Source organism: Pipistrellus hanaki (genome assembly GCF_964339955.1).
Source record: "Pipistrellus hanaki genome assembly, chromosome: 7".
Lineage (NCBI taxonomy): Eukaryota > Metazoa > Chordata > Mammalia > Chiroptera > Vespertilionidae > Pipistrellus > Pipistrellus hanaki.
Genome location: NC_140509.1, coordinates 35,568,625 through 35,596,446, shown reverse-complemented (window position 1 = coordinate 35,596,446; position 27,822 = coordinate 35,568,625). Strand labels below are relative to the sequence as shown.

At 34.2% G+C, this 27,822-nt stretch overlaps 1 protein-coding gene and 1 long non-coding RNA gene across 4 annotated transcripts in view; one reads left to right on the top strand and one right to left on the bottom strand.

Annotated features, from left to right (window-relative positions):
• LCA5 (lebercilin LCA5) overlaps window positions 1–25,457 on the top strand; it is a 35,232-nt gene extending 9,775 nt beyond the window's left edge. For all 3 annotated transcript variants that reach the window (XM_084889488.1, XM_084889489.1, XM_084889490.1), the window contains exons 2-8: window positions 3,329–3,712; window positions 8,966–9,495; window positions 17,429–17,566; window positions 18,559–18,655; window positions 19,324–19,463; window positions 21,160–21,292; window positions 22,745–25,457. In XM_084889488.1, the coding sequence (XP_084745614.1) occupies window positions 3,511–3,712; window positions 8,966–9,495; window positions 17,429–17,566; window positions 18,559–18,655; window positions 19,324–19,463; window positions 21,160–21,292; window positions 22,745–23,568 (2,064 nt within the window). In that variant the 5' untranslated portion in view covers window positions 3,329–3,510 and the 3' untranslated portion in view covers window positions 23,569–25,457. The remainder of the gene's footprint in view (window positions 1–3,328; window positions 3,713–8,965; window positions 9,496–17,428; window positions 17,567–18,558; window positions 18,656–19,323; window positions 19,464–21,159; window positions 21,293–22,744) is intronic.
• Window positions 17,646–19,417, bottom strand: LOC311625338. Its single transcript, XR_014795480.1, has 3 exons — window positions 19,350–19,417; window positions 19,106–19,150; window positions 17,646–17,806 (listed from the first exon to the last, which is right to left on the bottom strand). It is a non-coding gene; the product is annotated as an uncharacterized lncRNA (long non-coding RNA).
• Window positions 25,458–27,822: the final 2,365 nt, after the last annotated feature.

Genomic DNA, 27,822 nt, shown 5'->3' with positions numbered 1-27,822 from the left:
CTGAGCATCTTCTGTTTGAATTGTAAATATAATTGTTGGTATTTCCTGAGTGCTTATTGTATGATAGTGATTGAATTATCCCATTGAATCATTACAATAATTCTCTTAAGAAGTTACTATTAGAAAATTGAGGTTCAAATTTAGATTGAGAAGTGGGTGAGTTCTCCAGCTTTACACGGATGATAAGTGGTGAATTCATTTAATTGCTCTAGTCCATCATCCTTTTTTTCTGTACAATTTTAATTTTAATTAAATATTTATTGTTGAAAGTATTACATATATCCAATTTTTTCTCTTCTTGACCCCTTCTAGCTCACCCTTTCTCCCCAACCCCAGGCCTAGACAATTTTTAAACGTGTAAATATTTCCTTGAAGGGAAGCAGATTACTTCAGAGGTCTCATTATGTCCTACCTGGAGGCACACAGTATCTGCTTATTTTTATTCTGTGGTGTTAGCAGCCATTAGTGATCATTATTTCATTATTGGTACAAAATGACAATATTTTAATTTTGTCATTCTAATATTTTCTTTTTCATTTGTTTGAATGATTCTGTAAAGAAATACTTCCAATTAAAGCTATTATTATTTTTGAAATACAGCTTGTAACAAAATAGGCAAGATATGTGTTTGATTTTTTTTCTCTTTATTATATCAATTGTCAGGTGTAAATTGGTTCCCTAGCATCTTCCAGGGCTAATTAGTGTTGTTGTTTTTTTAGTTTTATATGACCCCTTGGATTTAAACATATCTGATGTATTTTAATCCTTTGCTCATAAAATTCTTAATGATGGTGAAATTGTTCCATCTTTTGCTATCATGAGCTTCTTCATTGGCTCTTAAGCCCTTTTGCCACTCCATCTGGTGTCTGATAGTTTCCTTGCTTTCTGGTGTAACCACATTTTTAGATTTGTAGATTCATCTTATATGTTTCCTCCCTCAAATGTGGAATGAGATATTTTAATAGGAGCATTTGTTTCTTTTAAAGGGAAATAGTATTTAGACACTACATCTGGGTGCTAGGAATGTTCTTTGCAATTCGTTTGTTCCTTATTTTAGGATTTTGTCAATGGACAGAACTAGGAGATAGTTCTTCTTAATATAAAATCCATCATAATCCATACTTACACTTCTAATTCAAGTATGGACTACAGAGTTTTTAAAATCCCTTATCATTTTTAATACTAATTTTTTCTCAGTGGGATTTTTTGTTTCTTCTAATTATTAAAAAGAATATAGTAATTATAAAAATAATTAATTTCATTTTATTAAAAAATAAAAACATATTAAGAGAGAGATAAAATCTAAAATTCATGTTGCCCAGAAAGACAATATTTTGGTATATATATTTATGTACCCTTTGTTTTGAAAATATTTTTTCAGTTCCTGAGTTCTGATTGAATACTATTTATTCAATGACTATGCTGAGATTTATTGTATATACCTGTTTAAATTTTTCTTTGCTATAATAGTATAAACATTTTGCTTATTAACACAAACTCTTTATAAACATTTCTAACAACTGCATGATGATATGCTGTATTGATTTTTACAATATTATTCTTTTTAAAATTTAGTCACTCTATGCACTCTTCCACTTCCACCCACCCCTCTTCCTCTACCCTGCACCATCACTGCACTGTTTTCCACATGCACGAGTTCTTATTTTTTTGTTCTTTTTTGCTCAATCTCATTATTCCTTTCCACCCCACTCAGAGCTGTCTGCCTGGTCTCTATATGTCTGTCTGTTTTCCTTGGTAATTAAGTTTGTTCATTAAATTCCACAATGAGTGAAATCATATGAAACTTGTCTTTCTCTGACTGGCTTACTTCACTTAGCATAATATTCTCCAGGTCCATCCATGCTGTCAATCAAGGATAAAATGATCTTCCTTTTTATGGCAGAGTAGTATTCCATTGTGTAAATGTACCACAGTATTTTTATCCACTCATCTACTGATGGATCTATAGGGTTGCTTCCAGATCTTAGCTATTTTAAATACACTGCAGTGAACATATGGGTACATATGTTCTTTGGAATTAGTGTTTCTGGTTTCTTTGGCTTAATTCCCAAAAGTGGAATCGCTGGGTCATAAGGCAGTTCCATTTTAAATTTTTTGAGTTAACTTCATACTGCTCTCCATAGTGGCTACACCGATCTGCATTCCCACCAACAGTGCACAAGAGTTTCCTTACCTCCACATCCTCACCAGTACTTGTTGTTTGCTGATTCACTGATTATATCCATTCTGACATGTGTGTGCAATATTGTTCTTAATTATAGCACAGTGGTTAGACATTTAAATTGCTTTTTTTTTAAAAAAAATTTTAATTTTTTTTTATCCTGACCCAAATATATGTTTTTATTGATTTGAAAGAAGGATGGGGAGAGAGAGAAACATCAATGTGAGAGAAAAACATCAAACTTCCAACCTTTTGGTGCACACAGGAAATGCTCCAACCAACCAAAGAGCCCTGCCATGGGCACCCTACCCTTTTTTAAATGTATTTCATTAAACATTTCACATAACTTCCCCCCTATTTTTAGGGTTATTGGTATCTGGGATTAGAATTATTGGATCTAAGGTTAAAAGCATAATTACATTTTTAATTTACCTGGCCAACATTTTCCCAAGAATTCTGTGGATTTTGACAGCAGCATGTTGTTTTGAAAAATCTTTGATAATTTGATAGGTTTAAAAAGGTATCTGAGGTGGAATATTTTTATGTGCCTATCATTTGTATTGTCTGCTATAGGTCTTAACATGTTTTTGCCGATTTAACTTTTGGGCTCCTATTTTTCCAATGAGGTGGTATGGGTATTTTCTTATGTGTTAATAATGGTAACCATTTTTCTGTCATGTTGCAAATGTTTTTCAAGTGTTTTAATTTGATTAACATTTAATACTACAGTTGTACATTTTTATGTAGTCAATCTTAGATATTTTTCCTGGTTCTTATTAGCAGGCTTGTTCTTTACCATCCCCTCTCCCCCAAAGAAAACAACTGGTTGTTATTCAACTCTTAAAAATCAGCATTTGCATATTTATATTCATATCTTAATATTTAAGGGGGTCAAATACAATTAATATTTATCCAGAAGCAATTATATGTCAGGCATTTTACATGTTCTCTATCATGACTATGACAGTTTGTCTTTTCTTCAAGTACTATAAATATGATTGTGTGAAAATATAGATGATTATATTATCACCTCTTTTGAAAAATGTAAGTAGTATATTATTTTGCTTTTAGTCTTTCAGGGTAATTACCTATAAAAATGGATTTCACAAAATATAATGAGTTTTCTTCCCCCTTTGTTAATTGTAGGGGAGAAAAAGTGTTTTTTCTGGTTGCTAATGTGAATTGTGGACTACAGATACATAGAGAAAACAGACGTGAATATTTTCACCAGGATCTAAAGACTTAAAAAGTTCTCTTCAGGCGTGTCATGGATTTTTCTGGACAAAGGAATCTGTGAAGTTATGTGAATAGAGACTTTTTTCAAAATCATGGGGGAAAAAGAAAGAAGTCCAGACACTGACCAAGAAAATAAGGCAGACAAACAACATTATTACTACTATTGTTCATCTGATTTTGAAACTACGCCACAGTCTTCTGGCCGGTCATCGCTGGCCAATCCCTCCTCACACAGGAGTAATAAGAAAAAAAATTCTAAAAGACAAATTTCAGATAGTGAAGTGCATCACCAAGGTAAGCATTTTGTAAGAGAGTCCAGTAGACCTAGAAGACTCATTTTAAGGACTTAAGGAAACCTTGCATGAATGAAACTCTTCTATTAATATGTTTATTGATATATGCATGGGCTGATTTACAGTTTGAATAGACTATATTTTTGTAAATTTATATAAATGTTGCTTATGGCACTGTAGTATTAGCCTTTGTTATATTCAAAGCCATAATATATACAAAAGAAAGAACCATGATTAAGGCTCTTCATTTTGTTTTCTTCCTAAATAAATGCTTATTTTGGAGTATTGGAGGTACTGTAAAGGCAAAAACAAACAAAACAAAACAAAAAAACCCAAAAGAAAACAAAATGTACTTTTCTTTGTCTTCAATTTTAAGAAGTAGTGAAAAGCATTGATATAAAGTGGTTGAGAGGCATTTTAGATTGAATAAAATTACTTCCACTGGGTAATATAGTGCTTACTGCAAAAGTTCAGACTTGAGATCACCATTCAGTTTCCTATTAAACTGTGTTAAAATGGAAACAAGATTAATAATATTTTATAAATAAGTTTTCTTATTAAAGTGTTACTAGTCTGGAACTGATATCAATACACATTTGACTAGATAAGATTATAGAACCTCTTCATTTTAATAAATCCCTGGTCAAGAAAACCCCAATGTGTATTTGGTAACAAAATGCATAAGGACTACAAGTATGCCATTAAAATGAGCTAAGTGAGGTGGGTATAGTCCGTGGTAATAAATGCAGCACAGCTGTAGCAGCAGTAGCTTAGAATGGTGAGAGTCCAGGTTGCAAGGCAACGAGTGGTGAAATTGGAAACTGAAAAGAAAAACAGTAGCCAGGTCATGAAACACCTTGAATCCTATGCGATATATTGATTGTTTCTGTGTGAGAATAGCCATTGAAAAGATTTAATAGGGGGTATAATTAAAAGTGCTTATATAAATTTTTACTTTAAAAAATATTTGCCTTTTTCAAAATTTTTTCTTAAGGTGTTACAAATGTGTCCTAATTTCCCCATTACCCCCTCTATTCCCCCCACTCATGTCCTCACCCCCTTGTTTTCTGTGTCCATTGGTTAGGCTTATATGCATGCATATAAATCCTTTGGTTGGTCTCTTTTAAAAGTGAATAAGAATGCATGTTTCTTTCAAAAACAACCCTTTCACAGACCCCAGATTTAGGTTCTCAGGGATGTTCATACTTTTAGCAATTGGGTGTTGACCCTTCCTGCCTTCTTTCCCTTTCTCCCTCCTTCCTTTTTTTCTTTTTTTCCCTTCTGCAGGAAATTGGTCTTTTCGTCCAGCTGTCTCAGTGTTCACCTCCTGTTTTGATTTTGTGGTTGAGATCATTATCTGATATTAAACTTTTGCTCTACATAATTAAGAATAAACAGACCTTAGGTTGAACCTTAGGAAATGCTTATTTATTCCCAAGAAATAATTTATCTACCTAGGGAATTATTGGTAGGAATATTTGGATTTTTCAATCCTTCTCCAGAGCATTTTGGAGGCCACCCAATTAAGGATTTGGAACTTCCTTAAACTTTATCTTATTTGAGAAGATAATTGAGAAAAAGGTGTAAAAAACAGTTCTAATATCACCTATAAAAATTTCAGTTATTGTCTTCATTCTGACTTGCACAGTTTTCTGCTTTGCATGTCTTCTGAATTAAAATCCGTGGTAGTTTCACTACATTAGATCAAACAACAGGACTAAACTTATACCTTCCCTTAAACACTAAGTTAGTTTTCTTTGGTTAAAGTTACAATCACCAGTGTAGATTACCAATATAATTACAGAAAAACAATCAATATAATTAAAACAGTTTCTTGGCCCTGGCAGGTATGGCTCAATGTAGAACCTTGGACCCATGCACCAAACGGTCACAGGTCTGATTCCCAGTCAAGAGCATGTACCTAAATTAAAGATTTGATTGCTGGTCAGATTAACAACAATAAAAAAAAAACTACAGGGTTTTGAACACTTGAATTTGTGGGTTTGCATTTTTTTAAATTTACTTTTATTGACTTCAGAGAAGAAGGGAGATAGAAACATCAATGATGAGAAAGAATCATTGATTGGCTGCCTCCTGCATGGTCCCTACTGAGGATCAAGCCCGCAACCTGGGCATGTGCCCTTTACAGGAATAGAACCCTGGACCCTTTAGTCCGCAGGTCAACTCTATCCACTGAGCCAAACCAGGGTGGGCTGGGTTTGCATGTTTGATAGCAATTCTTTCCTTTATCCCTTTCTAGCATATTCTATTATTTTAAAAAATAAAACTGTGCTCTATTAGAAGTTGGATGTATAATGATACAAATCAACCTAACAGTGGACTGACTGGTTGCTATCATGCCCACTGTCCACCAGGGGGCAGATGCTCAATGCAGAAGCTGCCCCCTGGTGGTCATTGTGCTCCTACAGGAGGAACACCAGGCTCATGGCTAGTAAGCGCAGCAGCTATGGTTGGAGCCTCTCCCACCTCCGCAGCAGCACTGAGGATGCCAGCTTAGGCCCGGTCCCCATGGACATCCCCTGAGGGCTTCTGGACTGCAAGAGGGCACAGGCTGGGCTAAGGGACAACCCCCCCAGTGCACAAATTTCATGCACCGGGTCTCTAGTGTAATAATAGTTTAGGACATGCATGTTTGTGTATTACACATTTATTCTACTATTGCTTTTATCAGTAAAATATTTTGGGGTTTTGGTAGATACATAGTTTACCTTTACTACATGTTTTTTTCAATGTCATACTTTATTTTTAACTCCTAGAGGAAGAAGAAAAGCATTATTTTCTCACCCTCTTTTTGGTGGTGACTTATAGGCAGATGAAGAATGATATGGGAATCAGTCATATTCTCAGTCCTGTTAACACTACATTTGATCTTGGTAGTTTTAAAAATGAAAATAAAAATGGTAGATGAAAGCTGGTATTTTTTACTTCAGGTTAAGTATACTTCTGTTAATCAGTTTGTAGTCATACAAATGGAATATGCTAAAAGTAAATGGTCACATTTTTAGTATGTCAAAAGTTGTTGTGGAATCCCTTTCCGTCTGTCTGACTACTTGAAGTAAAATGTTAGTACAAAGTTTTTATCCTGATTTTTACATAGGCTTCAAGTTTGAAATAAAACAAGTTTCTATTTATAGGAAATCTTATTTGCTGAGCAATATAACTTTATACATAAAAACCAGAGATTTGGAATTATTAAAGTTCATCTTTATGTATAATCATTTTATATATAAAGTTTCTGACCTTCCAAGAGCTGAGTACATATTCCATAATAGCATATAGATACCAACACTCTATTATTCCATAATAGCATATAGATACTAACACTCGGTTTGGCTCAGTGGATAGAGTGTCGGCCTGCGGACTGAAAGGTTCCAGGTTCAGTTCCGGTCAAGGGCATGTACCTTGGTTGCAGGCACGTCTCCAGTAGGGGATGTGCAAGAGGCAGCTGATCAGTGTTTCTAACTCTCTATCCCTCTCTCTTCCTCTCTGTAAAAAAATCAATAAAATATATTAAAAAAGAAAAGAAAATAAAAGAACCTTGAAATGATGGACTCTCCAATTTAAAATTGGAGCATTGCTGTCCAATGGAAATATAATGCAAGTCACAAATGCAAGCCACACATATAATTATATATTGTCTAATAACCCACATTTTAAAAAAGGTGAACTTAATTTTAATATATTTTATTTAACCCAGCATATCCAAAGTATTTTAAAATACAATTAATATAAAACATTGTGTGTGAAATATTCTACCTTCATTTTGAAGGCAAATGTGGTTTAATTCCAGGCTACATTTCACAGCTATGGCATATTTCAGTTTGTACCACCCATACTTCACATTTCTCAGTAGCCGCATGTGGCTAGTGACTACATTATTGTATAGTTTCGAAATTGCAAGTAGCTTTTCCTTTATTTTTATTACCATTTCCTTTGATGTATTTAAGCATTATTAGAGCTGGAATCCCAAATTAGTATGTATGCAAACACCTTCTTTATAATCTATCTTTTTAATGAAATTTATAATGTTAAATTGTAAATGCTATTTGTTAATCTTTGCTTATTTATATATAATGGGATCAGGGTATTCCTGGCTGGTGAGATGGGTAGGGAAAGGTTGGGTTTTCTAGGGGGATTTTGTTGTTTTTTACTCTGGAATGCATTTCCTTCTTGAAAAAATGCAGTCATCTTGGAGATTAAAGTTCATTATTCTTAACTATGACAAATATCCAGAAGCCTCTTTAAAAGGGAAGGTGTTCTGTATAAGGAGGCCTAAGTTTAATGAACTTTTATTAAAAACAATAACATTCCAGATTTCTGTGAAATGTTGGGATCTAATATGTATACTCAGGGATTTCACATGCTTATATTTTTAGGATGTAGTATTTAGTTTTTATCTTGTTCTCAAATTATGTCAGATTTTTTTTTATATGAGCATCACACACACACACACACACACACACACACACACAAGCCCCTGAGAAAGCATTTAGAATCACATCAGTACTGCTGGATGAAAAATACATCTTTAATCACTAATAAATAGGATTAAGTTCATATTACTGGCAGAGAATATTTGTGGAGAACTTTATTTAATCTTCAGAACAGCATAATTATGCAAGGTGGTGGTATCCTCATTCTGTGGGTGGGGAAAATAGACCTGGGAAGGTTTAGTGAACTGACTGGCCAAGGAGTTATTAGGTGGTAAATCTTAGTTACAATCTTCTCACTGTTCAATATGTTGCCATCCTCTTCACCAAATAGAAAAGAAAGGAGTTCTAATTAATTTAGAGAAAACTTACATTTTCCTATTTCGAATACCTTGGCACAAGTGACTTGAATATCACAGTTTTGTCTGGTGTTTATTAGGCACCATGCTAATGCTCGTGAAGCCCATGTTCGAATTTCTGACTTGTCACCTTCTTATAAAGTTAAAAATGATAAATCCTGATAAATCATCCTTTAAATTAATGTCAAACAATTCCTTACAAGCTATTGTCATGTCATTTTGATGAATCAGAATATTCTTTACCTTCCTTTGAAAGGTCCCAAACCTTTCTTAATAAAAACATTATATTATATTAAGAGCTCTAAATAAAATCTGATGTTTAACTAAATATTGTAAAATCAGATTTTAAGGAACAAAATAATATTATGAATCCAGTTGTTAGAATGAAAAATAATATATTTGGTACAGCTTTTTCATTTTACAATATTACTGTTTCTTTTTTAGCCCCTAAGAAAGCAAGTCCTAAGGGTCCATCGAACAGAAAGGAAGGCCGAGTGGGATTTCGCTCCCAGAGCCTCAATAGGGAGCCACTTCGGAAAGACGTTGATCTCGTTACAAAACGGATACTTTCTGCAAGACTGCTAAAAATCAGTGAGCTGCAGAATGAAGTGACTGACCTCCAGGTCAAGTTAGCTGAGCAGCAAAAAGAAAATAAAGTTTTGAAAAGGCTTCAATACAAACAGGAGAAAGCCCTGAATAAGTTTGAAGATACAGAAAATGAAATATCACAACTTATTACTCGTCATAACAATGAGATTACAGCACTCAAAGAACGCTTACGAAAATCTCAGGACAAAGAACGGGCAACTGAGAAAAAGGTGAAAGATGCAGAAGGTGAACTACTTAAGACAAAATTTTCCTTAAAGAAACTGAAAATGATCTCTGAAGCTAGACACCTGCCTGAGCGAGATGACTTGGCAAAGAAGCTAGTTGCAGCAGAGTTAAAACTAGATGACACTGAGAGAAAAATTAAGGTAAAATCTCTACAGCTTCTAATTATGCTTTTTTTAAAATAGTATTTTTCATTGGGTATTTAATGTGTTCTATTAAGATTGCTTATTGCAGTTCATCACTTGAAGACTTTTTTAGTATTTCTCAGAGATTAGGAAAAATTTAGCATATATTTAAGAGAAAAATGCAAAAGATTAAGGGCCACATGATAATAGATGAATGTTTAATTCTGTGGGTCATAGTTATTTGGGGGAAATACACCATTTGATTATCTGATTGTTTCTCTAAATTGAAAGTACTATATAATAGCTGTAGTGTATGAAACCGACATTTTGGAGACATTGTATAAGGAATGCCACATGAGCAATACTTCCTGTTTTAACTCCTTTCAACATTTCTGAAAGACATCTTTTGGGCAGATGTGCCCCTACTCCCCAAAATGAAAACTAACATGAGAGGTAGTGGAAGAATGTTGACTTACTTGTCTGAGAATATAGCAGATCTTTATAAGTATTTTTTTCTTGAAATGAGAGAGGAAAAATGGTACTATCCCATCACTGTTCAAAGGGAACTTATATTAGACTAGAGGCCCGATGCACAAAATTCATGCAAGAATAGGCCTTCCTCCTCCCCACCCCCACCCCACCCTCAACTGCTGGCACCAGCTTCCCTGTCCGCTGGCAGGCACCTGGAACCTGGGCCTCCCTCGCAGCCCTGGCTTTGTCCAGAAGAACGTCTGGACTAATTAGTATATTACTTTTTATTATAATAGATACTACCTGCTAGAAATACATAATAAACAGAAGCCCTGAGTTAGGACTTAGAATTGCTCAGAATTAACACACAGTTTGGAAAACAAAGGTAAGGGAAAAGTATAGGAATAATGCCTGCTGAGAGAGCTGTCTGAGAAAGGGAAAGTCAGAACTGTAAATAAATTAACTGTTTGCAATGTATTTAATACATGGCTGAGGGTATTTTTAAAAATCATAAATGGTATTAGATTTTGTCAATTGCCTTTTCTACATCTATTAATATCATATAATTTTTAGGCTTCAGTTTGTTTATGTAGTGCAATACATTAATTGATTTGAAGATAGTGAATCAGTCTTGCATCCTGGGAATAAATCTCACTTCATCTAGGTGTATGATTTTTTTTTTAATGTATTGCTGAATTTGGGTTGCTAATATTTTGTTGAGGATATTTGCATCCATGTTCATCAGGAATATTGACCTATAATTTTCTTTTTTGTGGTTTTGGTATAAGGTTAATTCTGGCCTCATAAAATGAGTTTGGAAGCCTTCCCTCATCTTCAGTTTTTTAGAATAATTTGAGAAGGATAGGTATTCATTTCCCTTTGAACCATTGGAAAAATTCTCCTGTAAAGCCATCTGGTCCAGGGCTTTCTTTGTTGGGATTTCTTTATTACGGATTTGGTTTTGATAGTAGTTATTAGTCTATTTAGATTACCTGATTCAGCCTTGGAACATTGTATGTTTTGAGAAATTTGTTCATTTCCTCTACGTCAAGCAGTTTGACATACTTGATCTAAGTTGTAAAATTTGTTGGCAGATAATTGTTTCTTATTTCCTTGTAGTCTTTTGTATTTCTGTGATATTAGTTGTCCCTTCTCCTATTTTATTATTTTTTTATTTGGCCCTTCACTTTTTCTTGATTAATCTGGGTAAAGTTTGTGAAATTTGTGTTTTGGAAGACTCAATACTAGGTTTTCTTGATTTTTTTTTTTTTTTACTCTATTTTGATATTTCCATTCTGATTTTTATTATTTCCTTCTACTCATTTTGGGCAAAGTTTGTTCTTTTTCTAATTCCTTTAGGCGTAGGGTTAGATTGTTTGAGATTTTTGTTTCTTGAGGTAGATGTGTATTGCTGTATATTTCCTTCTTAGAACTATTTTAGCTATGTCCTTTACAAATGTTTTCATTTTCATTTGTCTCAAGATATTTTTAGTTCTTCCTTGATCTCATTACTAAACCATTCATTGTTTAGTATCATGTTTTTCAGTCCCATATATTTTGTGTGTTTTTCAGTTTTCTCCTTATACTTGATTTTTAGTTTAATACAATTATGATTAGGGAAGATGTTTAATATGATTTAAATCTTCTTAAATAATGACACTTGTTTTGTGGCCCAACTTGTGTTCTATTCTTGAAAATGCACCTGAAAAGAATGAATATTCTGCTACTTTGGGGTGAAATGTTTAAAAGTATCAATTAAGTCCATATGGCCAAATGTGTCATTTAAGATGACTTTTTGTTGTTGATTTTCTGTCTAGATAATCTACCCATTGAAATCAGTGGGGTGTTCAAGTCCCCTACTGTGACTATTAATGTTGATCTCTCCCTTATGTCCTTCAATATTTGCTTTATATACAGGGTGTCCCCCAAAATTGTGTAGACATTTAACAGTTGATAGCGAAATTGGATTTAACCCATTAAAATAATAATTATTCTAAGTATGTATACATATTTTGGAACACCCTGTATTTAGGTGCGCCTATGTTGGGTGTGTAGATGTTACAAGAGTTATATCCTCTTGTTGAAATGGTCCCTTTATCATTATGAGATGCCCATCTTTATCTGTTTGAACAGTCCTTGTTTTAAAGTCTATTTTGTCTAATACAAGTATTGCTACCTCAGCTTTTTTTTTTTCACTTTTATTTGCATGAACTATTTCAGTCCCTTTATTTTCAGTCTTGGTGTGTCTTGCAATCTGAAGTAGGTCTCTACCAGATAATATAAATATGGGTCTTGTTTTTTGACCCATTTAACCACCCTTTTGGTTGGAACATTTAGATTTAAAGTAATTTGTGATAGGTATGTACTTTTGCCATTTTGTTCACTGTTTTCTGATTGTTTTTGTAATTCTCCTTCCTCTCTTATTCTCTTGTATGTTGATAACTTTCTGTACTGTTGTGCTTGGATTCCTTCTCTTTATTTCTTATAGATTTTGGTTTGCGGTTATCATGTGCTTCATATTTACCAAGCCATGTTTATTTCAGTATATTATTAGTTGAAATCACTACATGTTTTACTCAACTCCTCTACATTTATATTTTTATTATTTTTTAATTTCTTTTGTGTGTGTCCTTTAATTTGTTGTTCTCATTACACATGATCTTCCCACTTTGCCTCTTAACTTTTGTATTAGCTTTGTAGTTGATTATTCTACTAGTTACTAAGTGTCCTTTTCAGTGAGAATTGTTTTCTTTCCTATATTATCTTTCGTAAGTACTTAAAGAAATTCCTTTAACATTTCTCTTAATACTGGTTTAGTAGTGATGAACTGCGTTATCCTTTTGTCTGGAAAACTTTTCATCTCCCTTTCTGTTCTAAGTCATAGCCTTGCTAGTACAGTAATCTTAGTTATGCCAGTACCTTCTGATATGCAGTTTGTGTTGAAAAATCTGCTGATAGTCTTATGGGAATTTCCTTATACGTAAATAAATGTTTTTCTCTTGCTACTTTTAATATTTTTGCTTTGGCATTTTACTTACGTTTCATGTGGGCCTCTTTGAACCTATTGGACTTATATGTCTATTTTCTTAGCCAGGTTAGGGAAATTTTGGTCATTATTTCTTCAAATAAGTTTTCAATCCCTTGCTCTCTCTTCTCTTTCTGGTACCCCTGTAATGCAAATGTTGGTATACTTTATGTCCCAAAGTTTCCTTAAACTATTCTCATCCCCGCCCCCCATTATTATTTATTTTTGCTATTCTGATTGGGTGCTTTCTGCTACCTTTGTTACAGATAGCTGATTCAGTCCTCTGCTTCATCTAATCTGCTGTTGTTCTCCTCCAATATATTCTCATTTCTGTTATTGTATTATTTATTTTGTGGTTTTTATCTCTTCTAACTTCATCTGTTCTTTTCCTAAGTTATTTGAGCATCCTTGTCACCAGTGTTTTAAAACTCTATTGCTTTTCTCCTTTTTGTTTAGTTCTTTTTGTGGAGTTGTGTCCTATTCTTTCATTTGAGACATGTTTGTCTTCTCATTTTGGCTTCCTCCCTTTATTTCTGCTACATTTCCCATATCTTTATTTTTTCCTTCTTTGTGCTACTTTAGGATTTTTTTTTTTTTGTCCAGTCCATTAAGGAATAAAGTTAGTTTATTTAAGATTTTTCTAAATTCTTAAGTATGAATTTATTGCTATAAAGTTTCCTTTTAGAATTGCTTTTATTGCATGCCATTAGATTTGGCTTGTATTTCCATTTGTATTTGTTTAAAGATAATTTTTTTTTTTTGGAGAAAATTTTTACTTTCCTTTTTTTTTTTGACTCAATGGTTGTCTAAAGTGTATTGTTAAGTTTTCATTTATTTGTAGATCCTCTCATTTTTCTCTTATTTTCTTGCCATTTCGGTCAGAAAAGATAGTTGGTATGATTTCAATCTTAAATATGCTTGGATTTGTTTTGTCTAATTATATGACCTTTCCTGGAGGATGTTTTATGTGCACTTGAGAATGTATATTCTGTTGCTGTTGAATGGCATGTTCAGTTATATCTCTTAAGTCCAGTTGTTTCTAAAGTGTGGTTCAATGCCAACATTTACTTATTGATTTTCTGCCTGGCCAATCTATTCATTGCTGACAGTAGGGTATTAAAGTCCCCTAGTATTACTATATTGTCTTTTTCTCTGTTAAAATTCATTATTATTTGCTTAATATATGTCAGTGCTTAGGCATTTGGAACATACAATATTTGATTGATTGATACATCTTCTTGATGTAATGACCCCTTTGTCATTATATAATTATCTTCTTTACCTCATGTTACCCTTTTGGCTTGACATCTGCTTTGTCTGATATAAGGATGGCTGCTGTCTTTCCATTTGCTTGGAACATCATATACCATCCTTTCGCTTGAGTCTGTGTTTTTAGAGTTAAAATAAGACTCCTGTTGACAGCATGTAGTAGGGTCTTGTTTTTTACTTATCCATCCACTCTGTACTTTTTGATTGATAAATTCAATACATTTATATTTAAGTTGATAATTGATATGTAAAGATTTACTATCACCGTTTTACCTTTGCTTTGTGGTTATTTTGTCTTTTTATTTCTTTTTTCCCATCTGATTCTGTCTACCTTTGTAAGTTTGGTGGTTTTCCATGATGATTTGCTCAGTCTCCCCCCCTTTTTTATGTTTCATATCTCTGGTTTAGGTATTTGCTTTGTGGTTACAATGAGGTTTACACAAAACATCCCAAAGATAAAATAGCCCTTTTTCTGCTGATAGCAACTTGTTTTTATTCACTTATAAATGTTTCATCTTTTTATCCTACCCTCTTGTATTTTTATGTTACAAATTATCTTTTTTATTTTTATTTTTATTATTTTATTCTATTGATTTTTTACAGAGAGGAAGGGAGAGAGATAGAGAGCCAGAAACCTCGATGGGAGAGAAACATCTACCAGCTGCCTCTTGCACACCCCCTACCGGGGATGTGCCCGCAAACATGCTCCTGATCAGAATCGAACCCGGGACCTTTCAGTCCACAGACCGACGCTCTACCGCTGAGCCAAACCGGTTTCGGCACAAATTATCTTTTTATGTTGTGATTTTGTTACCAAGTTGTAATAGTTATGTTAAACTTTATGCTATAATTGTTTGTATACTATTCTTAAAAAGTTATAGTCTTCTAATTCTGTCACCTTAATCAAAGTTTTGTGTACTTTCGTTTTTTGTGTGTGTTTTTTTCTTTTCTTTCTTTTTTCTTTTCTCATTTCAACTCGAAGAGCTCCTTTGTTTGCCAAAGCCTTATTTCTCCTTCATATCCAAAAGGTAACTTTGCTAGATGGAGTATCTTGGCTGGCAATTTTAGTCTTTGAATCTTTTGAATAAGTCTTTTCATTCTCTTGGCCTATACCATTTCTGCTAGCAATTGACTGACAGCCTAATGTGCTTTCTCGGAGGTTACTGGGTCTCCTCTAACCACCTGCACTTGGTTGCCTTTAAAATACTTTGTCATTAACTTTTGACAGTTTTAATATAATGTGACTTAGAGAAGGTCTTTTCGTGTTGAGATAATATGGTGTCATATTAGCTTCATGGACTTGAATGTGCAATTCTTTCTCAGGTTTGAGAATTTCTCAGCTTTTATGTCTTTAAATAAGTCTCTGCTCCATTTTTCCTCTTCTTTTGGTTTACCCATTAATTTTGTGGTGGCTCTTTTAATGCAGTCTAACAGTTCTTATAGGGTTTAATCATTTTAGTTTGCTCTACCATCTAATTTGCTCTATTTCTAGTGCTTTGTAATGCATTCTTCATAACTTTTATTGCATTCTTTAGCTCCAGAATTTATTTGGTTCTTTTAGAATTTCAGTATCTTTGGTAAAGTATTTCTTCTATCAATTTTATCCCAAAGTCATTGTATTGCCTTCCTGAGTTTTCTTGTAGCTTGTTGGATTTCTTCAATTCAATCATTTTGAATTATCAGTGATATCACAGTTCTGATTTTGATTCTGTCTACTTTTGTAAATTTGGTGGTTTTCCATGATTTGCTCAGACTCCCTCCCTCCCCCTTTTATGTTTCATATCTCTGGTGTAGGTATTTGCTTTGTCGTTACAATGAGGTTTACATAAAACATCCCAAAGATAAAATAGTTGGGAATATTGTCATTTTCTTTTTGTGATATTGTTACCATAGTTTTTCATTCTTTCTGATGAAGAGTCTCTCTGCTGCTGCATTTGACATAGTGAACACCTTTGTTTACTTTGATTCTAACAGTTCATAATTAGGAACCTTTCTTTTATTAAAAAAAATTTAAAGCTATTGGGGAGGTGTGTGTGGCTTTAGGTGTGCCCATATAGAGGGATCCTCAGAGGTCTGTGTGTGGATCTTTTGCCAGTATCCTGGGGCCTTCAGAAGGAAACATATTCCTTCAACTCTGTCTGCCTTCTCCCTTTCCTTTTTAATCTTCAACCAAGGATATTTCCTCCCCATTGAATTTTTAAAGAGTGGAAGGGGAGGGGGAGTGGGGAGAGAGAGAAAGAGAGGGCAAGAAAGAGAGAAAAAGAAACATCTATGTGAGAGAGATACATCGATTACTTGTCTCCCTCAAGCTGGTCAGGGCCAGTTTTCAAGTTTGATGAGTTTGTCTTACTCATACTTGTATCTCCATCTGGGCATTGTCATTATATGCCCAGACTCTGGTCTCTTTTGAGAGAGAGCAATGGGCTCCTCCAGCTGCAGCATGCACAGTAGGGCAGACCTTTCTCTTCACTACCTTCACCCTTCACCTCCTCTGCCAGCAAGGTTACGCTGGCCTATCTCTGCTGCCCCTCTCCGGGCTCTGCAGCCTTCTGAGACCCAATCCACCCCCTTTTGGGTGTACATGTGGGATCTCTTGAGTTTCCTGGTGTGCTGTGCAGAAGGCATTTTTGTTCCATTATGGATTTCTGATTAGTTGTAAGTCAAAGGGGAGAGAAAAATGGAATGACTCAAGCCCACCATGATGCTGACATTACCTAAAAGAAAATATTTAACCTAAATTCTTTCACAAACTTCATGAAACATGGAGACTATGGAACTGCCCATTGTTTTTACTTAAAAATATTTTACAAGGTAATCTCTGCACCTTGAATAATGATGTGTAATTAGTGTCTTTGTATCCATTTGCCCAATGATTCTCAAAAGCCTGGGTTTCTTATCACATCCTTTAACTTTCTTTTGCTCCCAACTTAAATCACTCTTCATGTATGCTTCAGACAAATAAGAAATTACTTATAAATCATTGTGAAAAACAAAGAGAGGAACAATAGCTAAGTATTAAAATGTTGGTCAGTCTATTTTATAGCTTATTTTGTTTATGAACACGAATCTCAGATTCGTTTCCATGTCATGTACAGTACTGCTAAAAAAAAATCACTTTGATGCTAAGTGCATTGTTTTATTGCTGAATTATTTTTAAACACTTTTTTATGTGTACGCATATCATAGGAACTATCAAAAAACCTTGAACTGAGTAGTAACAGTTTCCAACGACAGTTGCTTGCTGAAAAGAAAAGGGCATATAATGCTCATGATGAAAATAAAGTTCTTCAAAAGGAGCTACAACAACTGCATCATAAGTTAAAGGTAAGCATTTTATTTTAAATCATTATAATATTTATTAGATGAAAACTTAATATTTTATACAGTGGTACAGTATTATAACTTAGAAAATTCCAATATCATCTTTATTTATAAAGAAAAGGTTTGTTGCGTGGCTCAGTGGTTGAGTATTGACCCATGAACCAGGAAGTTTTGGTTCGATCCCTGGTTGGGACACAGGCCCCAGATGCAGGCAGCCAGTCCTCATCATTGATGTTTGTCTCTCTGTCTCTGAAATCAATAAAAATATATGTCAAAAATGAAACATTGAATACAGTAATGATATAATGTATTTAAGTTATAAAATCCTGGAAGAAAATTATGGAAACTAGAGTTTTTCTGTCACATGTTTGAATAATTCAGTATTCTTCCTCAGATAACACTATGCTTAATTCTTTTTAAAGTTATTTTAAATAATGCCTTCATTTTCATAGTTTTTAGAGGAAATATTCAAATTACTTTGTTAAAACAGGTATTCTTTTCATTCTCTCTTGAGTTCATTGATGGGTTGAAATGTTGTGCAAAACGTAGTGTTTAGACATTACCTTGCATAGAATTTTTACTCTTTTAATCAAATTACCAGAGAAGGCTGTAGTCCCCAAATTAACAAGAATACTTTTTTTTTTTTTTACAAAAAGATCTACTAATTTTTCACTTAATAATTTATGACTCACATTTGAGAAACACTATAACTAAATTCTTTGTCTCTATTGCTGAACTTGGAAGACAGTTTAGGTAATTTTGCCTTATTTTCTCTCATTTTTTAAAAACTGTTATACATATTAGATTTTGTAGGGAGAATTATTGGTCTACCCTAACCTGAAGGTCCTAGAGACATTCCTTCCTATAGTTAGGTAGTTCTAAAGGGAAGCTGAACTAGATATTCCAATTGGTAAGTGAAGTACCAATTGACAACTTGAGGATTTTTGTTTTAAACTGAGACTCTGTGTCCTTAATCGTATTGGATTTGTTTTCAGGAAAAGGAGAGAGAACTGGATATAAAAAACATATATTCTAATCGTCTACCAAAGTCTACTCTAAAGAAAGAAAAAGAACATATATCAAGAAAAAATGGTATAGTAGCTATTATTGTTGAAAAACATGTGGTAGCTATTTCTAATAACAAAATAAATTATGAAATAAAAGGAAGGCAAAGGGGAAAGAACTTCATTGAAATAAAATTTAATAAGTTTCCTTTAAACTACTGACTAGTTTAATATTAAATAGTTTTCAGAAATTCAACTTCCTTAAGTTTTTTGAGTTCACAAGTTAAATTTTCTTTATAAGCATACCCCAAACCAAATATTATAGTGTATCACCTAATTTTAACAGCTATGTTTTACTGATTTGATATTAAATGAACCTTTATATCACTTAACTTTAATAGTTATACATTTTACTAATTGTAATACTTTCCCCCAGACTATTTTAAAGCAGTCATTTCATTCCTAAATATTTTGTTATAATTTCCCTCTTCTGTAAATTATAATAAGTTAAATTTTGTAAATTCTTAATAGGATTTACCTGTCAGATTTACCTGTTCTCAAATTATGTAATTGCCAGTAAGTCCTAGAAACAAAAATATTAACGTGAGTAGTCTTGAAGCTAAGCAAAATATGTATTATCACATTTAGATGGTAAATATACATACAAGCTGAATTCCATATATCTTAGTACTATTTAATACAATTAGAAAAAAACAATTAGAAAAAACATTTTAATAATTTTCCTGGTGTTTCAAGCTGCATGCCAGAGTGATTTTACATACCAGTGTACAAAAGGAGTGCAAACCAGTGAAGACTTCACGCTGGATGAATTTCCTAATATACCACCGAGAGTTATGTGTTATGAAAACAAATGGGAACCTGAACTTCTTACTTTGGTGAGTTCAGCAGGATGATTGGGTACCCAATTCAGGGTTTGAAGTTATTTCTACAACACAAAACCAAACATTTTAAATTTCAGCAGTGACACTAATGCTACATCTGTAAATATGCAACTAGCCTTTCAAAAAGACAGATCACATCTGTATATTTTATTAAATTGTTGTGGACTGACTCTTCAGATGCTTCAGAAAGGTTGATTCTATCATGTGTGTTGGAAGTAGAAGGGAAGAAAAATTTACTAAGTGTCTTACTTGTGTGTGCCGAAGTAGTCCCTCAAAATCCTTGTTTTTATGTTTAAAGGCAAATTATACTAGCTTTAAGATTATTTGTTAGAACTTGACTTCTATGTAATAGAATGTTGCAAGTTAGATGAAAGCTGAGCAAAGTAATTGCCATCAATCTGACTTTTTACCATTCAAATTAGAGTGACATTCCGTGGGTCTGTGTCAGATCTTTATTTCACAGGACTTTCGTTCTGAATACCAGAAGGTATTATACTTTTCTCTAAGAGGTTTTTCTCTTTTGTGTTTACTTTGAAATCCAAAGGAAACGTGTAGCAGAGAGCCATCATATTCTACAGAATCCTATATTTTTGGGCCTTTTGTAAGTTTTCCCATGTGACCCTGAGATCTCTTCTTGAAAGAATGGACTTTGTTCCTATGTATAATCTATAATTTTTTATTTTACAAGACAGGTTAGCTCTATCTGCTCTGTTAATTTTTCTTTTCAAAAGGGTAAAATATGAAATAACAAATTCTTTTTTAATATTTTTATTGATTTCAGAGAGGGAAGGAGAGAGATATAGAAACACCAATGAAGAGAATCATTGATTGGCTGCCTCCTGCATGCCCCCTACTGGGGATCGAGCCTGCAACCTGGGCAGGTGCTCTTGACTGGAATCGAACCCGGGACCCTTTTGTCTACAGGCCAGCCCTCTATCCGCTGAGCCAAATCAGGGCATAATTCTTAACTTCAGGAGAATAAAAATATTTGGTGGTTAGAAGATTCCATTGCAGGAACAGCAATTTGATATAGTGAAAAGGGGAGATAGCTTTGGAGTTAACACTGCTTTTTTAGTTAAATTCTGGTTCTGACATTTGCATTGACATGGCTTCTTGGAATTGCAATTTCCTAATTTAAACAGTAGGTGTGTGTTACCTTTTAGGGTTGTGGTAATAACTAATAAGTTTATGAAGCTCTTAAGACTGATCCTGCCACTTTTAAAGGGCCTCAGCAAATGGGAGTTAAAGTACGGGCCAAGTTGCTTTTAGAAAAAGACCCAGAATACAATGGCTCAGACAAAAATATACGTTTCTTTTTCTTGTAATAGACGGAAGGTCAGTGGGTGGTCCAGAATAGGTAGACAGCTTTATTCCATCCTCTGTCTTAGTGCTCTTCCATCTTAAAGAGTGTAGTCCTCTTCATAGTGAGCAGTTGAAGTCCCGGTCAGTCAAACTTCCAAAGGGACAATTTGCATATTAGCCTTTTATTATATAGGATTGGTTTTGATATAACTTAAAAAATGCTTCTTAAAGAAATAAACCTGTGAGCTTTTGAAGCATCTTTCAAAATATGTTACTTCTGACTTACTGAAAAACTTGTTTTAATTTCTCAGTTGGAATCATGCTTAATGGGAGATAAATCTACCATATTTAACTTCTTTTTTTTTCTTTTTCAAACAATGTATAATAGGACCTGAAATCTCAAGAGAGAGATGAGCATGAAGAAGCAGGGATTCTAAACCCAGTTGAGAGAAAAGAAGAAAATTTTGTTAAAGATCAAAGAAGCCATGTTGTAGAACAAGAGGTTGAGAATCTGGAGGATGGTGAGTTTGTTTAAGCAAGTGATGAGTCAGCATCCCTTGGGAAAGGGTTAACATCCCCTAATGTCTTCCAGCTGAAGAGTGAATTGGACATACAGACCAAGAAAAGATTGATAACAGTGGTAGGGAATAATGACAAAGTTACCTTCAAAAATTCAGGTGAAGGGAAAAATTTATTTGTATATTAATTAAAGTTTGATTAAGATATGACTGAAGTACAACCCACTTTATTGTCTTGACCTTGAAACTCTTTAGTGTGTAGACTAGCCTAATCATTAAAATTAATGAATTGTGAGGTCATGAATATATTACTATATTATTTCTCATTGATTTTAATAAGTTAATGTTCTACCAGTAGTGTGGCACTTTAGTGAACCAAATTGCATGGTTTCAGATACTATACATGAAGTTCAGGAATAAAATTTATTTCTGTCTGGATAAAAGGGCTTAAAGGTATAGAGGAGGCTAATCCTTTGATTGTATTTTATTATATAGTAGCTGCTTAAAGAGAAATCCTTTTATTCTCTCTCAAAGTTAATGGAACATAAAATTGTGACTACTGGTAATTGTTACTTAAATTAGTATATGGATTTAAAACAATGTAACAGTTGAATAGAAGCTATATTTACATTACTATTCGCTAATCCAGAAAGGAAGATGCTTTCATATGTTAAACTGTAGAATAGACAATTAGGTGTTCTGTTCAATGCTTTCTAGGTACTAGGAAAAGGTGTTCTGTTCAATGCTTTCTAGGTACTAGGAGAAGGAATAAAGTAACAGACTGTCACTTTTTTTGACCTTTTTTACTTACATTTTTCCCATTCACTAAAATTACCAAATGCATAGTATTCTTACATATGTTAATAGTTTTTATTTCTTTACCTGGAAGTCATTTCAAAATTATAGCAAAGTAGCAATAGCTAAAGAACTGTTTTAAGTTGTAGACCTAACATACAAGTATATTTTCTCCAAAATAAGGACATTCTCTTAGTATCATTTAATTCCAGTATAGTTTTCAACCTCAGTAAATTTTACTTTGATACAACCCATTTCTCTAATCTGCTGTCTACATTAGTTTTATCAGCTGACACAGTATTGTCCTTCATAGCATTTTAAAAAATATTTTGTGAGATTGATATTACTGATGAATACAGACCCATTTTTTAAAAAATAGAATGTTCATTTGTGGTTTATCTGAAGCTTTCTCTTAATTAGATTCAGGTTAATGCATCTTCTGTCAGAATATTACATACATGATGTGTCTGTCTCAGGATATGACATCCATAGGTTCCATTCATTTTTAAGTTTAAGATAAGCCTTCCCCATCCATCCCCACTATACCGATAATGCCCAAATTAAATAAGACTGTTGTTTTGTCAAAGATGAGAGTTGAAGTTTTATGTTTAAAAATATTGATTGTTATAAATATCAGTTTTAAAATTTTATTTCATACAGAATGGGAAAAAGAAGAACTTGCTAAAAAGGAAAAGGCATCTATGCTGGAGAGAGAAGAAAAACCAGCATTCGAAACTGGAACATACCAAGTGGAAATATACCAAATTCAAAATATTGAAGAGGAAGAAGACAGACTGAAGAGAGAACTGCTACTTGCTAAACTGAAGGAAATCAGCAGAGAACAAGAGTCTCTGAATCTAAAATATCCTGCTCTGCCGTTGCTACCTGATTTAGAATCTAAATTACACTCCCCAAAGAGAAGCCCCAAATCATACATGTTCTCTGACTCCTCAGAGAGATTATTTAATGGGCATCACTTACAAGATACCAGTGTTTTAACTTCAAAAGAAGAGGGCCAGACTCCAAGAAGTATCAGAAGCCCACTCTCTCCAAATGAACTTGCATTTGGCAGCTACGTGCCTTCATTTGCAAACACAAGGAAGTCCAGCCCACTTGACCAAAAAAGTAGCCTTTTGGATTTCCAAAGAAACTATATAGAGAAACTTAGTAGTAAAGACCATGCAGGTTTAACCACAAGAAAAGAGAAGAAAGCCAATCTGATGGAACAGCTATTTGGTACCAGTGCCAGCAGCGCAGAGTCCTCTAAAAGCAATGACTGGAATTCCCTGGCTGCCAAGGGAGACTCTGACCCTCTAAATACTCTCCCTGGGGACAAAAGCAGCAGGGGTAGAGGACATGATGAAGACGACTTTTTCCTCCGAGAACGAAGAGGTTTTAATCCAAACAGGCACAGATTAAAAAAGGCAAACCATAAGCCAGTTGATTCTATAGAAGATGAAATTGAAGAAGTAGCACTGAGATGAGTGACTATGGTATACACTCCTCCCCACCCTCCATTTTAAATACAATATTTTGGTAATATATGTTAAAAACATTTAGACTTTTTAATTTGAAAAGTCCTTACTAAGGAGTGATTTTAATAGATAAATACAGTGCAAATCAAAATAAGTAGAGTATATCACACCACTTAGCTAGTTTGCCAAGTATGAAGGAGGGTCTTTTAATGAAACAAAAAGAAAAATAGAGATATATATCTTTGTTTTTACTTTATTTACATATAGCTTCTACCTCTTAAATCAGCTCTTTGGGAAGTATAGCTCCATTGGAGTTTATTTTCTATTTTTAATCCCTATTTATTTATTTGTACTTAGCTCAGTGAGGATATAACAAAGAATAGCCTCCCTGTTGATTGTTGGATATAAATTAAGGATGAGGGACTCTGTTGGGAAGTGCTGACTCCCAGGTGGTGAAGAACAGATGCTACTTGGGAGCTTTGTCTTTACTGGATAGGGTGCAGGTCCCTTTCTTGCAGGTCCCTTTCTTGCATGGCAAGTCTGAGCTACTTTTAAGTGGAAGCTGTCACAACATTGGGATTTCCCATTCCTTTGGAAGGAAACGGAGTTAAGCACTATTCATTTCCCAATTATAAGTCCCATAAATCACTTACCTATAACTGTGCTAACATTAGGTTCAATTCAGATGACGTTTGTTTGCAGGGACAATTAATTCTCCTCCCAGTGTAAACAGTAATTCCTCTTCTTGTTCTCCTACATTATTTGAATCTGAGATTTCATTTCAATATAGAAAGATTTTCAACTCAATTATGTTTCCAAAGTAACATAACTTGGAAATTTAAAAATATATATTATTAAGATTTGAACTTACGGTCAAATCAAATAGACAATGGTAGTGTAACACTATTGCAGTTAAAGTGTTTTAGAAATGGGATTTCTGACTTGCAGTGTAGGGTGGATGTTTTACTGTTGAAATGCATTTGCATTAATTAGTCTTTTGCTCTTTGTAGCTCACTTTATCTACAAAGGATTTTATGACCTTGGATTATGCTGGGTATGGTTGGTCTTTAAGAAGTAATACATACATTACCAACCAAGGAGAGTTTTCTGTTAACACTTAAAATGGAAAGTGATAGAAATAGTGTGTTGAAGGAAGAGTAAAAAAATATAGATTTGGCACTTTAATTCTAAAGTGAGGTTTTGTGTTTTTTTCATCCAGTATGATTTCTAATGCCAAGCATACATACTGATGAGAGTGCAAGTGTTACTGTTTTATAAATGCTTATTATTGAATATAATTTCATAACTATTTGACACAACTTACCTGGTTAAATCTCTAATTAAAAGATATACCAGCTGTCTTTTAAATTGTATTCCTGTCATTTAGTGGGAATTGAATCTCCCAAAAGTACTAAAACTGTATTTTTAAAATGTTTTAATAAATACATTTTTATATCTGATATACATTTAGTGTAGTCTAATATATGTGAACCACACTACTATAATGCAGTTCTTGATAAAATATTGTAATATTAATTTTGTTCATAACTGCTTTTTTTTCTGCCAAAAGTATTCTAATATTTAGGTTACTTTTTGTCTTACAAGCTTTTTGAAAAGCATTTTGGTAAAGTTTTATATTCAGGTCATTTTAATTACTCTCTTACTTTTCTCTACCTGGTGTTTTCAAGGCTCTTTAACCAGATGCAACAAGACAATTATTAAATTTAAACCTAAAATTAAGTCATAGACTTAGAAGCATTATGGTCTGAAGCAATAAAATTGGAGATTAAAATGTACAGGTTTTTCTTTATGAACAAACCATAGAGAATAAATCATTTCTAAATGTCAAGTGAAATTTGTTATTTGTACTCAGAACCTTTACTAATAAAAGTTAAAAACTGTGACTCGTTGTTTGTGTGATACTTTAGGTCCCCTAGGAAATATATAATGGAAACAGGGTTAATTTTTATTTCATTATTCACCTTTCTTTTTAGCTGAATTTACCCTAAATCAGATTAGTATGCTAGTCTTATCAGGTTATAGTTTTAATTAGCCTTTTTTACCCTGAATAGCTATCATAATGTCATACATTGCTCATAATATAAAAAGGTGGGGGTAAAGAATGAAATTGAATCAAACTTATATGGCTGACTTGCTGTTATTTTTATTCTCCTCTCCATCTGATATTCAGACATACTGTACTAAAACCTTATCCCTTGTTGGCTATTAGTTATGTATTTGCCTGATGAAAAGGGGATGGGAAATTTGTATTACAGCAACAAAATGGACTTCTTAGGATTAAAGATGGTACCATAAATTGTCAAGGAAGAATCTGCCTTTAAAGCTTTTTTCCTTTCTATGCAATAAACGCTCCTTTCACAAGAAAGTCCCCTACTATATCATTTGAAAGTGCTCTTTTGGTGAAAAGCATGCATTCATTCATTATGAGTGCTTCCTGGGTGTGATGCACTGTATTAGATGCCAGGAGAGTAAGACAGACCTGTCCACTGCCCTCACAGAGTGGATGCAGGACGTTCTGAGCCATCCCTGCCCACCCCATCCTCCCTGAGTGTCAGGTGGTGTTGAGGAATAAATGAAAAACAGACCAGACACCCAGCCAAACATTAACCTATCATAAGCATTCAGTAAATATCAGTTATTACAGCTAATTACTAGTTTCTTTCAGGACATAATTTTAAAAATAATTTAAAAAATAAAGCATAGACTGACTTCTGGACAAAGTAATGAAGTAGGTAAGTGCTGTCCTGCTTCTTCCCATAACACACACAATCAGCAGGTGCAGGTGGGTGCCAAATCTGAGCATGCCATTAACCTGGATAATACCACCCCACCTACCTCATGTTCCCTGACCTCTTCCAGCAGCTTTTCACACACACACACACACGTTACCTGCCCTGGCTCCCACGGTAGACTTCCCTAAAACCAAAGGTTCATAAACCCTAAACAAGCAGCAGCTGACTATGATGTGCTCTGTACCTCTTGCTAAACAGCCCCAAGACTGGCACAAAGGGGAAACAAGCCTTAACTGGCACTATAACTCCCATCAGGTGGCCCCAAGCCTGGCATTATCTGCAGTTAGTGTTGTCCAGGTTTATAGCTTCAACTAAGTAGCCACCAACCCAGCACAAGAGGCAGCTGGCCTTAGCTCACATTATGGTGCCTACCAAAGGTCCAACGCATGGCACCAGTGGCAGCTGGCTTCACTTTCCAACATAGCTTCTCCCAAGCGCCTCCAAACCCAGCCCAAGAGGCAACCAACCACAGATAACTGTAGCTCCTACTAGTCTCAAGCCAGGAACAGGCAGCTGACCTTGGCCTGCACAGAGCCCCTCTCAGGAACTTCCAGAACCAACACATCCAGTGGATGGCTTTAGATCACAGCAGAGCACTACCTACCTCCACAAAGGATGTGTTTGAAGGGCAGACTCCACTGGCACCATAGCCCCACTAAACTAAGCCTGCCCGCTCTGTGGAGTAAGCCTACACACAACAGCTTGTTTGCTGTAGTCACATCCAGTCAGCCTGAGGGGCCAATGATGTGCCAATAACAGACAAGCTCAACTAGAGCCTGAGACACAACCCACCTGAGAGAGACTGGAGCACCTGGTTAAGTAACAAGGAGACGATCACTGAGCTCACAGGATACCTACTACTTAGCACATTGTGGACGGATCACGAGAATTCTCGCTTCATAGTATAGTGTTTTACAAAGTATCATACTTTAAAAAAGATACTAGCTTGTAAGAACATGTAATTAACTTCAAAATGCAATGGGTATTTAATTTTAAAGCTCCCAAGTGCATTTCATAAAGCCAGCATAACCCTGATACCAAAACAAAGAGTTACAGGGGGAAAAAATTATATATCAATATTCCTGATGAACATATATGCAAATATTCTCAACAAAATATTAGCAAACCAAGTTTACCAATACATTTAAAGGATCAGACACTGATCAAGTGGGATTTATTCCAAGGATTTCAGGTTGGTTCAATATCTGCAAATCAATTAACATGATATTCCACATAAAGAAAATGAAGGTTTAAAAATCATATGATCATATCAATAGAGGCAGAAAAAATATTTGACAAAATATTTTTTAAAAAACACCTCTCAGCAAAGTGGAATAGAGGGAACATATATCAAAATAATGAAGGCCATGTATGACAAACCCCATTTTAAGATCATATTTAGTGAAGCTGAAGGCTTTTTCTTTAAGAATAGGAATAAGACATAGATGTC